At 37.7% G+C, this 12,555-nt stretch overlaps 1 protein-coding gene across 1 annotated transcript in view; it reads right to left on the reverse strand.

The window, feature by feature from the left end:
- Window positions 1-3,550: 3,550 nt before the first annotated feature.
- The window catches only part of LOC136408622 (uncharacterized), a 46,733-nt gene continuing 37,728 nt past the window's right edge, over window positions 3,551-12,555 (reverse strand). The window contains exons 3-5 of the mRNA XM_066389720.1: window positions 7,423-7,497; window positions 4,790-5,756; window positions 3,551-4,371 (exon numbers count right to left, since the gene is read on the reverse strand). Of these exons, the coding sequence (XP_066245817.1) occupies window positions 4,238-4,371; window positions 4,790-5,756; window positions 7,423-7,497 (1,176 nt within the window). The 3' untranslated portion in view covers window positions 3,551-4,237. The remainder of the gene's footprint in view (window positions 4,372-4,789; window positions 5,757-7,422; window positions 7,498-12,555) is intronic.

Raw genomic sequence — 12,555 nt, forward strand, 5'->3', positions numbered from 1 at the left:
CAGTACAATCTTCGAGAAAAAACCTCATTCCTAATGAAACTTAAGATACTTTAAAAAATATATTAATTGGAGGGGTATGCTGGTTTCTTGAAGCCTCTCTCTTTTGTAGCGTAATATCTACACATGGGTTTCTGTTTCAAATTTCAAGGTAAAAACACACATCTATGCAGGATTGTTTTAACTACCGAACATAGTAAATTTCGATGCAACAACCGATTTCTAATGACTATTACGTGATGTTGAAAATCTTATTCATTAATGAGTTCTACTGGTTGACTGTTTCAAGAGTTAATAGAATAAATTTATTTCCAAATGACTTTTTTAAGAAAAAGCAGAAGAAAGATGACAGAGTTATCTGAGAAGCTGATTTGAGTCAGAAAAGTGTGGTATTTGCGGTTATGGAAGGATCCAAGGATAAGAACCTCTTTATAGAGATTAATAGCTGAAGACACTCGGGGAGTAGCCTCTCTTTATACCTATTTCTGGCTCAATGCTGCTGTTACCATTTATTCTTGCAGTTATATGCTCGATTCTTTATCTTACTTTATATCTCTGCTGTTTTGACAATTTCTCCTTTTTCTCCATGATCTTTTTAGTCTAGATTTTTGGCTATTACTGGTTTTAAGGACTTGTTGATCACCACACAATTCTCTTTGAAGTTGATTTCAATATAATTAAGCGTTAATGGATAGTGGTATTGACGGATCCCTGCAAGAAGGGCGCCTGAAGGATATCTTAGACCTTATGGAGGAAAGGCGCTGTTCCATCTTAAATTGCACTTCCATTCAGTGAGTGCGTTTATATCAGGACATATCTGGAAAGGGTTGTAACTACTAGATAGTCTAAACTGAAAAAAAAATGTCGTTTAAATTATCAATCTTTGCAGATATCGAGAGAATAGGTCGTTCTTAACGAAAATTATGAGAATTTTAAAATTTTATTAATCGCCAAGTTCTACCCACTATTAAAGCCTCTTTCTTCGGTAGCGGATGGATTTCTGGTTCCAATTTCAGGGTAAAAACACATCTCTTGAGAGTTCTTCCACATTAGCCCTTGCAAACTTAGGGGAAATAAGTAGTTCCTAATGGAACTTACGAGATCACGAAACTATTATTAGTTACAGAGATGCATCAATATTTGAAGTCTCCCCCATTCGTACCGCTGCACACCAGGGCCGTGGATCAAACTCCACGGTAGAAACACATCTCCAAAAACCTATTTCAACTGCCTAGCAGTGTAAACTTCGAGAAGATACCTCATTCCTATAATGGGAATTACTAGAATTTGAAAATCTTATCGACTGAAAAGACATACTGCTTCTTGAAGTCTTTTCCTTTTATGGCTTTACACACTTGAGTTTCTGAACTAAATTTCATGGTAAAAAGACCTCTATAGAGCGTCGTTTTAACTACCGAATAATGTAAACTTCGAGAAAGTAACTCATTCCTAGTCCCGCTAATAAATTTATCTTTTGGTCTTGCCGAAGAAAGTTGAACCTTTAATACACCGTGACAGGGTGTAGATTAAAATCGAAAGACAATCGATCATTGGAATTGGTGATAAATCAGGCAAATGAAAACATTTACCCATTTAATGGACCCAATTACCATACACATCCGTTACTCCTGCCGTCCTAAAATTACATTTTAAGTAATTGCTGAAGGCTCCTGCAAGTTGGGCATGGCGTCCGTCTCCCCCTGCTTTGCAGGTTATGCAGATCGGCCTGAAAAGTAATCAAGAACATTATTATGTTCCCTTATCTTTGAATAAGAAACTGCTACGATTCATCATCAGTTTCAAATCTGCAGGTCGCGCATTCTTCCACTCAATTAGCTCGGTGCCGTAAAAAGCTTATTATTACACAATGTTTCGAACTTGTCACAGATTTAATTAAAATCTGATTGACAAGGGCGATAAAATGCCGATCTCTTCATTCTGTTTTATCCCTTTTCACTGATGTTGAGCAGCAAATAACTGATCTAGCGCAAATGTCAGTCTCGTTAATGGCAGAAAGAAAGGTATTCGAGCATTGTTCCTGCCTATTGCTGCTGCTGTTACTACCTCGGGCTATGCCCCCTAATTATTTGGGGACAAAGTGGATGAGTTTGCTGCAAATAACTTGAAGAGATCAAAGGGATGTTCATGCTTTTAAGTTGCGTTGACCATAGAAACGTGTCTCATTATTTATTATTGCCATTCCTTGTTGGAGGTGCCAAGACAAAAACCAAACAGCGATGTATAGGGACTTCTTATTGCGTTCTTCGTAGTGCTCAAAAACCCACCTTTAATTGCTCTGCCGCATAAAAACCCACGCCTGTTTGCGCATTCTCTCGGATCCAACAATTAATTTTTTCTTCGACTTTACATAACTTTAAATACGCACGCAATCCCAATCCCCGATCGGACTGTAAAAACAAAAAAGCCCCCATAAAATTAATTCCCCTGAGCCCCAAAGGCGCTTTGCCCCCATAAATCGTAATCAGGCCGCAACGATGGACCGCGGGGTCACAACAATGCGAACACTCGGTGTGGGTCGAATTTATGGACCCTTTTCGTTGATTATATGAGGGCGATCAAGGGGATTTTATAAGGGGGCTCTGAGGGGAAGCCGTTAGATCAGAACGTATCCAGAAGAAGCAGCAGCTCAGATTCTATGGAACGAGATGTGGAGAAGAGATCAGGAATTGGACCAAGAGCTTCAGTTCACTGAAGATTTTGTTAAGTCTGCCCGGAATCTCAAAAATTTATTGTCACCGTTAATCAAGTGATCGAATAGCCAACACTCGGTAATTTATGCTCTTTTACAAAGAAGATCTTTGTCAGCAGATACAATTTTTCCTAATGTATTTCTTCTTTTCGGCAATTTGTGAGTTCCCACGCCTCATTAAATACTACTCTTGCATGGCACTGTTTCTCCACCAATCAGATTGAAAATTTCGTTATTTGTATCCAATAGCGAGGTGGCTACTTGCTGCAGAATGCATTGGCGTAACATCTCGCTGGGCCATTGCCACCGATGATTTGGCAATGATGATGGTCAGTGATCCAAAAAATTGCGGGGTTGCAATTTTTTCAACTTATTTTTTTAGTTATTTTCAAGAGTATTTTGTCGCCTCCCAAAATGCGGTGATTACTCGCTCCAAAACTCAGTGGCGTAGAAGATTTCTGTGGGTAGTCGCAATTTTTGGAAATTTTCTTTTTCTTAGCGACTGACTGCTTCTCTTATCTCCAAGTTTACAAGTTGTTACAATTTCTCGATTAAGCTTAATCACCACAATTGTCCCTCTTCCGTTCTCCATATCCCAAACTACTCAAATCTATATACATCTTGATCCCCGTATCTCAAATCTGGACTTGTGCTAACACCTATCGGCCACGTCCCTAATTGGGCAAATAAAGGGCCTTAAGGGCATCCAGCTTTAATTGCCTGCTTAACCTAAGGGGATCAGTTAACTGCATGCATATTCCGCCCAAAGCTCTTTTCTGATGGATTCGATGTAATTCGGACCAAAATGAAACTCGTTTGTTTATTAAGATTTATTTTTTTACTTATTATTATTTATTATTCATCTGATTTATTTACACGTACATTTATACTTACAGGAGTATTTTTGAAGAAATTAAATTACACAAATCATTTACATTTACAGTCAAGCGGTAATAAATAGAAACTTAAATCTATGTAACACAGTCGATAATGATAATCCTAAGGTATGTACAGTTATAATCCACTTATAACACATAAGTGAGGATTTATGTACAAAAGCTCCTAGAAAGATGATAGAATTTTGCTTATTATTTACACAAATTTACTACAATAAAATTTATACATCATAATGAGGTTTAGCTAATGAAACAACTTTTTGATTCTTGAAAGTTTTGAATGCCATCGAAAGCTTGAATCATAGGAAGACGAATTTTGTTTGCTAATTTCTTTATCTTATGTATGATGATTATCATAGTGACTAGTATGTTAACAAGTAAATAGCACTGGCATGAATGTATGTCACAATTTTGATCCTGGGAAGTTTATTATTTACTTAGTAAAGCTTAAACATAATCAGTCAGAAAAGGTTTTAAAACCAAAAAACTGCATGTATACTTATGAAATAATTTACAACTACTTACAGATTTCCCATACATCAAAAATGAAAACCTTCTTCAAACTTAGGAACTTGAACAGCGTCCTTTAGGCGCACTAATATAGATTAGGCTTAATATCACGTTAAGTTTAGTGTCAAACTTGGAGGTCACTTCTGGTTGATTGATGGTCGAAACTGGTCGGTAACCTGTCCATTTCGCCTCCGTGGAGGACCTTAGGAAAGGGAAGTGGGTCTGGTGGGGTCAGGACCGTCACTATCGGGGGGTAGTCTGAAACAAATAGAGAAAAAACGGATTAGGTAAGATATTTGTGAACGCATTCAGCTCTTCCTTTCTAGCTTTGGGAGAGGAATTTTGTTGTAGAAATGTCTTTAATTTTAAATATCTGGGAACAGTAAATTTGACTGAACAGACCTTATTACAATAACGAATGGGAAATCCGCAATTCCGAGCATTTCATAACTCTGCATTCGCCATCCCCTTAAAAAAACCCCTACATAACATTCTAGTATGAAATTTTCCCTGCGAGAAACTACACATCCATCCCGTAAGATTGATTTATATAGGACAGACTGGACATTCCAGAATGCGAATGGTATGTTGTCTCCGACCGCAACAATGTAAATTCGCCTTGGATAGACGCAAAGGAAACCCATGAGGGATAAATTTACGTTGTGAAATAGCATACCTGGATATGCAGCACTGCAGTCTTCGACCAATTTCACACTATCAGCTCTCCGTCTAACAAAGACGCTCCAGAATTTCCGAAGAACTATTCCGATGAAAATCAATAGGACCACCATGCCGAAACACTCTACCAGAGCTGCAGCTATCTCTTTGTAATACTTGGCAGATTTATCCACTTTTTCCCCCTTTACTGCACTGAAGAGCATAGATAATAATGGTGACTTTAGTTCTTCTGGATTGTCTTCTGGAAGAACTTGAGCGTCTTCAGTGCTCACTTTCTGGGCTCTGCCGGTGTCCAAATCCATCATCTGGGATTTAATATTGTCCACTCCAGGGATTCTGGAAACCAGCTCTACTTGTATGTGGTAAATTGTGTCTGGCCATAGGGATAACGTGACGCATGTTGAGTCTGTGAAGAGATTGCCCTTAAGACCTCCTCCATCAACTTCCCAGGTGACCAAGTAGACCCCTCTGACTGTCTTGGGTTCCCAGGCAATTTCCCCTATCACCAGCACCTTTTGATGAATCAAAGACACTTCTTTTAGAACCCAAGGGGCATTTTCTTCCTTGGAACTCATGGTTGTAGCAGCTTTGATCTCAGTATTAATAGTCTTCTTTCTCTTCTTATTTCTTTTCAGACTTTCTTCATCAGGACTATAGATTGTTAACAACCCCTGAGGGTCTACTACAAGTACCCTCAACATGGCATTTCCTTGGTCGATGGGGACTCTCGTCGAAGACTCCATAGTCTGGATGATTTGCCTCCAAGGCCCTGTAGAGGTCTTGCGCATCACAACGTAGACTACAGGTACATTGGGCTCTACAGAGATGGGCCTGCTAGGCCATTGGGCTGTAGCCCCTGAAAGCTGGATGATGGCTTCTCCTTTAGTGTGGATTACAGGCTGGGTTTGTTGGGTTCTAAACAGGGCTTCTTGGTGGAACTTGCACGCTTGCTGACACCCAGGGAACTGAAACAAAGATTCCATTGTAAATGGTTTACGTGCCACACGTGCAAGTACGGTAATTAATTCATTTGAAAGTGGAAGTATGAGGGCAAAACAATTCTTTGTTATAAGATGTCGGGCCTGATAAGCAGGGACAAACATGGGGGTACTTTGCATTTTAGTCACTCCACTTCATGATTAATTGTTTGGCTGTTGAAAAGGTGGTTGAAATTCCTTACCAAATAATAATTCCTCCACGCTACAGACGACATTTTCATTTACTGCCTTATCTTTAATTCAGAAACTTGTGGAAATAAAATGCAATATTCCCCGGAGTTGGGAGAAAAATAGCTGAATGGCAACTAACTTCTCATTATTATTGCAGCTTAAAGACACTTGGGCTTTCATTAGCAAATTTGCATCCGAAGGGAACGACGGTGTTCTCGGCGAAATTGGAACATCGTCGCTGTCGGATTTTCCCTTTTCTCATCCAGTTTCGTTTCGTTATTTATTTGTTGAGAGAAATAATTTTTCAGATGAAATTTATGGCTTTGTAGATGAAGGTTTGAAAGCTGTATGAAGCCAAAGAATGTTATAAAGGATTCAATTAGGCTAGTTCAGTTCGAGTGTTTAAGTAAAATTCTTCGCTTTTATGCCGATTTTGCAATTTTGGATTTCATTGAATGACAAAAAATCGCCGGAGTGGCGTCAAATTTTCTTATCTTTACCCTTTAGATATATTTGGATTTGACAGTCCATGATTAATTTTGCTTTTTTTATTCCCGCCTCGGTATAAACAGATTTTTTAACATTTTTATTGGAAAGAGCGTGTGATGCACTCGAAAAGTAAAACAATCAGTGGCGTGGTTTGCCTTCAGTATCAATTATTGCAGTTTTTTAAATAATTAAAAAGCTCAATTTTAATCCCACTTTTATCTTTTTCAACGCGTGTCTAGAACGCCACTGGAGTTTGGCGGTGCAGTTTTACTGATAGTAAGAGAAACCTCAAGTGTTTGGTACTATCGAGAGCCAGTGGCGTATCTTGTTTTTTTTCAACTAAAACTCTAGCTACTAAGCTGGGATTCTATCAAGCTTTTCACAGGGTACACCACTGGGCAGCAACGGAATGATTTATATATATATTTTTAGAGTGGACCATAAGGGTTTTGAAAGAGTAAACAAATCACTTGCTTCCTAATGTTGGTATCGATTTATTGCATTTTATGTATGTAATTTTTGGGTTGAGTTATTGGTTCGGGTAAAAAATGGATAAAAAAAACAGTGGCGAGCCTGCAGCTTTGAGAATTTGACACCACTTATTGTCCGTTTATGATCGTTTTGATGCTCAAAATCCAGATTTCTCTTAAATTCTTATCGTTCCTGAAATTGAATTTTAAATCGACAAATACACCAAAGTACGCAAAACGAAAGCATCAAAGGGAAACCCCAAACAGACGACTAATCACTGCTCGTTTAAATAATGAATCTGTACTGGTGCACCATCAAATATAGCAATGGCTAAAAGGATTGTCGTGTACGGTTGAGCCGCGAATTTTTCTTTGTCATCCAATCCACGTCCCTCCATACACTCCCGATCCTAAGGCATTTAATCAAATAAAGTAAATTCCTCGGTTTCGGAATCGTGCCATTGTCGCAGAAGACTTGTCAATAATTCTTTTTAGAAACTTACGCAAATCTCCTTCTCCTCGCACATCTCCCCCCAGATCTGGAAGTTTGATTGGAGCAGCTCGCAGTTCTCCCAACACTGTAACAAAAAAGTTTACATAAACACTGAGGGAGGCTGAAAGATACAATCACATAAAGCACATCTTTGACACGTTTTAATGAACCAACAGAGCGTTTCAGTGTAATCTGCTTCCATTGTCTGTCAGATCTAAGAATTTATTCTTATTAAATCAGTAAATCATCATCAGTCCTTTAGGACTCGATCAGATCGTTGTTTTCTTTGTAAACACTCGACGCTGTTTAGGGAAAAGAGTCTTAATGCTGCCTTTAAAGCAGAAATATCGGTTCAAGAATCCGATCAGATAGGTGTAAGTACAAAGGGTGATTTGGAGTTCGGGTGACAAAAGGATAATTAAGGTAAATCTTAGGTTTTCTAAGAGTATCTTCAAGGTTTAAGGCCCTTGATGAAGTCAGTGGCGCATCTCGCTCCCGCGGTTTGCCGAAACCGAGATTCGTGAAAGGGAAAGTTTCCACATTTGCTACCGTTTTCAAAATTTCAGAAATTGTACACCAGTACTTAAAAGTATTATACCTAATTACAAACTTCGGCCAAAGCGATGTGGCCTAAAGCGGACAGTTAGTTAACCAAACTTCGCGCTCTTTGCTTCTCTCCATGGAATTTATGAGGGCGCATTTTTATGCCTCGGGGGGCTTTAAAAATATCCCAACTTCTAATAACGGTTTAACAAATAGGAAAATAAGGCAGGGCGAAAAATCCAACGCCGAATAACAATATTGGTAAGAGCAAGGCAAACAGTGCAATAACTCAGATGTCGGCCTCAAGGGCCCATTCTTGCAATCCCGTTTCAAGTGTGTTGAGAGAAATAAAGAACAACGGCTACATCTGGAAATTAAGGCCCCAGATTGGTTATTGCAATTGTTTGGATATCGACAGGGACGGAGTTTTATTTCGGGTAATTTTCATAAGCCCAAATGCTGCTGCAACTGCGTGGAGTGTCCAAAATTATTTGTGGACCAAACTTCCCATTTTTTAGAACAAAATTTGGTTCACATTTCCCCAATACTCTCCGGGATAATCACTGAATTACTGAGCGTTTTCATTATTTTCGTCCGTATTGTATAGAGCAACTTTTCGTCCATATTTCAAACTGCCAATAACCGATTATTACGAAATAACTGAAAGATGTAATTTCACGTGGGCAATTTGAGGGTTTTTTTTTTAATTTGGATAAACGTCCCTAAATCACTTTTTGCAGCTTTAATAATGCGGGTTTTCGCATGGAGGTGGTACTGGGCTTTGCAGCCCACGTGGTACCCGAACAAATAACCCGCAATTAGTTATAGAAATTTGGATCGTAAATTGGTAAACAGCATAAGGAAAATTAAATTTAAATTGGGTTTTGTGTTACTAGGTTGCAAAGGATCAGTCAATACGTAAGGGGATCTTCTTGTATGTAAGGGAATTTTCTTGATTCCTTTGATGAAAATGTGGTTTTAGAAATCTTTAATTAACAATAGACTGACTTAGATCGTATGCCAGCCCTGGATACCTGTGTGTTGTCCTCCCAAAGAAAACTTCCCGTCCCTTATTTGCTCAGGACAATTCGATGGAGATACAATATTTAGTTGATACTGGTGCTGACGTGTGCGTTTCCCCATGCGAAATTGGTACATAAATAATAGGACCAAAATAAATAATATTTTTACGATTTAACCTCAGCCTTGTCTAGAGAAACATGCGCCTGCCGATATCATTGTGAAATTTGAGAACTTTTGTTCGGCATTCCTGTGGCATTTTGACAATGATTTTCAATTAAAAAAGCGGCTTAGATGAGTGAATAGTGAATCTTAGGTATCTAAATTTTTAATAAACAGCTAACGAGGTGGAATCATCTCCATAAGGAGCGTCTTATTACGAATGAGCCATAAAAAGTTGAGAAAAGTGAACATCAAAAATTTATAAATTGCACTAAAACTGCTCATTTTGCGCAAAGAATTTTTAACTCGAATAACCAAAGTTAGACCGCCTGGTCTATCATTTCAGAACTGAATAGAAAAGGTAAGTAACACTGTATTACAATACGAGATTGAAAACGTTTCATTATTATCGAGCGATTATGTTATGATAAAATTCCGAGACAGTAATGAAAATTCCCATCGAGAGTAATGCACTATTTTATTTCCAACCAGGAATTTCCGAATAACATTTTAAAATGTGCTCAAATGTTATTTATGTAATATATTCCATTCTGGCTGAAATACGTCGAATCAAGTACCACCTCTCCAGGGCGTAAGATTTTCCCAGTGGCATCGAGGAGGGCTTGAAATTTCAATCAGTGTTTATAACAATACCAATTTCATTAATTTTGATAAATAAATGTATCAATATGGCATGTGCGGTTAAAAAATAAACGAAACCATTCGGTTTTATTTCATGTAAATAAAAATGAATTAGGTTTTTCCATACATATCTAAGTAATTTTTTGATTTATTTTCATAATGATTATTCAATTTACTTAAACCTATAGCAACTAGTAATTTTAGTATGCGACAAGGAAATCGAGGCGGAAATCGAGGAGGGAAGTCGTACCGGGAAGTACAGGGCAGTAATGCGACCTTTTCAAATTTTTAAGTCAGTAATATCGTCGTTACATATGTGATTGAAAGTAAACACTTAAAATACCTGGAGATTAAGGACGACAGAGATAGTAATTTTTTAAAGGTCGGGAAGAACTAATCAATATTGGAAACCAGTCTTTTATTCAGTCACCAAAACGATTAATAGATGGAATTGGAAATGTTCTCAATTTTGAAGGGATTCAGTCTTATGTGTAATTGGGTTCTACGCTGAAAGCATGCCTGTAATTCCATTTGCAGTAAAGGAAACATCTCATAAAATATTAAATAAAGAATGGGAGCTTCTACGCACCAGACAATGTCCCTTTTGAAATTTTGAGGAGATGTGCCCACTGTGTTGAGGAACCACTATAACATAATAAATTTATCTTTCTCGTTCTCTGAAGTTTTCGCGCATAGCACCTCTCTGCAAGAAGGGCGATCGACTTTATGAATATGAAATACATCCCCTTGATATTTATGTTCATTTGTAATTATTCTATTTATCTGAGAATTGTCTCCTTGCAAGTCTGATGTTTCGCGAACTCGAAGTTTTGGATTTCTTAATTGTCTAGGAGGAACAGATACAGGGAACCTCAACCCCGTTGTCACTGAAGCAACCTTGGACAATCTTGGTTTTTTATTGCCCGTTTTTGAAAATGTTTCTAGTCGTTTCAAAATGTTTCTCAAAGTTTTTCAGTGTTTTGAAAATAAACGTCGGTAAATTCTATTGGTCGCCGGTTTCCATGTCTAGCAGATCTAGAGAAAATCGACGAACAGCGGCATGAGAACACGTCGCTAAAAATAAACAAAAAATTGCCGAAAAATAAATTGTTGCAAGTTCAAAGAACATGAAGAAAATTAGTAAAACGAAAGGCATTTTAATCTTAATGATTAATAAAATGAATATGGCTGTGCCGCCCATTGGTAATGACGTGTCTTCCTTCTCAATTTTGCTGCAACTTATCACGTATCAGTGGAAACACCGAATTGCTCCTTCAGAAACTACCGCAGCTACAGCTTAGATGGGTCAATTTACAAGTTATTTCGGTGGAAACAAAAAGTTGATATATGTGCCCGTAAGTTTCTGCTGTACGCAACAAACACAAAAACACAAAGCAACAAAAAGTTCCTATAAGTTCCCATAATGGAAACAGGGCTTTAGCCTTTCCAAGAGTCGTGGAAAGGCTACTTTTGTATGCAAAATCTTACATAACACCACTATTCACGACTATGCGCCAAACTGCAAAGCTCAGCTCATTCATTAGCTGTTCATAATTAATATCCTTACTTCCGGTGTGTTCTTTAAATGCAATCTACATATGTATCTTAAGAAACTTCTTTGGACATATTCCAGCTTATCTATGCAGCTCAGGAAATATGCATAAGTACAAAGGTACAGATATCCAGATTGTTTAAGGGATATGTACACAAATTTAATCGCATGAGTAATTGAAGAATCTTTAGTATTTTTTTGATAAAACTCAGCAATTTCAGTGCTTTGCTAAAGCAGCTTTCTATAACACATACATATATGTGTCTTCTGCAAATGATAGCCTGCGATTAAATATTTCCAAATCCGTGATCAGTTCCGCTATATTAAATTTGATTGTTGATGGAATAATTGTAATTGCGATTGAAACTACCAGTGAACCTAGAAAATTGTGCGTTCTTTCAATCATGCAAATCATTGCTGTCTCACCATGGGTAAAAGTAGGCAATGTCACCTTGCATCTTAACAATGTTATCATTCTCTTTAAGTAATATCAATATCTTTAATAAGAAACACAGTCGGCAAATGAATGATCAGTATTCTGACCGTTTCTGATGATCTTGTTGAGATACTTCATAGGCTCTGGAATTGTTCAGGGCTTATTTCTCTCCTTCAAAATTGACTAAAAATTCTTCTGTTCTTCCTACTCGGCATAGCTATATATATAGTATAGTATAGTATAGTTGTGATGGCAAAGTTTAGGTCGATTTTCACATTAAGAATGCATTTCATAAAATTCCAAACGGTCCTTCATTGACTTCCTGGTCTTGTAATATGTTTTTTTTCCTTTTCAATGATACACTCTCTGGGTACCCTGCAGAAGCTCCCGGACAATTTAAAATCATTTCCAATTATTTTTCTGCGTATATATATGTACGTCGACACGGCCAGATAAAGTGCGATAAAATATTTTCACAGCCAAATTTACATCACAATTCAGGATTAACTCCAGTTAACATTAATTAAAAAATCATTTATGCATACCTCCGCAGAGACCCGGCTATGACAAAAAGAGTGGCTCACATAGGTACAATTAATATCGGTGGTGGAAATATTATTAACTTGATATAAACCGTAATATGTAAGAGACGCTGTGAGAACTTCACCAGCTCCATTATTTTTAAAGTGTTGCTACTGATATCCAGACCATCTATGAAATGTAATTCCGATGAGCAAATATACTGCATCGAAACTCCTTCAGATAAGTAGTTTCCTCGATGGAATCAG

Source organism: Euwallacea similis, chromosome 4, assembly GCF_039881205.1.
Source record: "Euwallacea similis isolate ESF13 chromosome 4, ESF131.1, whole genome shotgun sequence".
Lineage (NCBI taxonomy): Eukaryota > Metazoa > Arthropoda > Insecta > Coleoptera > Curculionidae > Euwallacea > Euwallacea similis.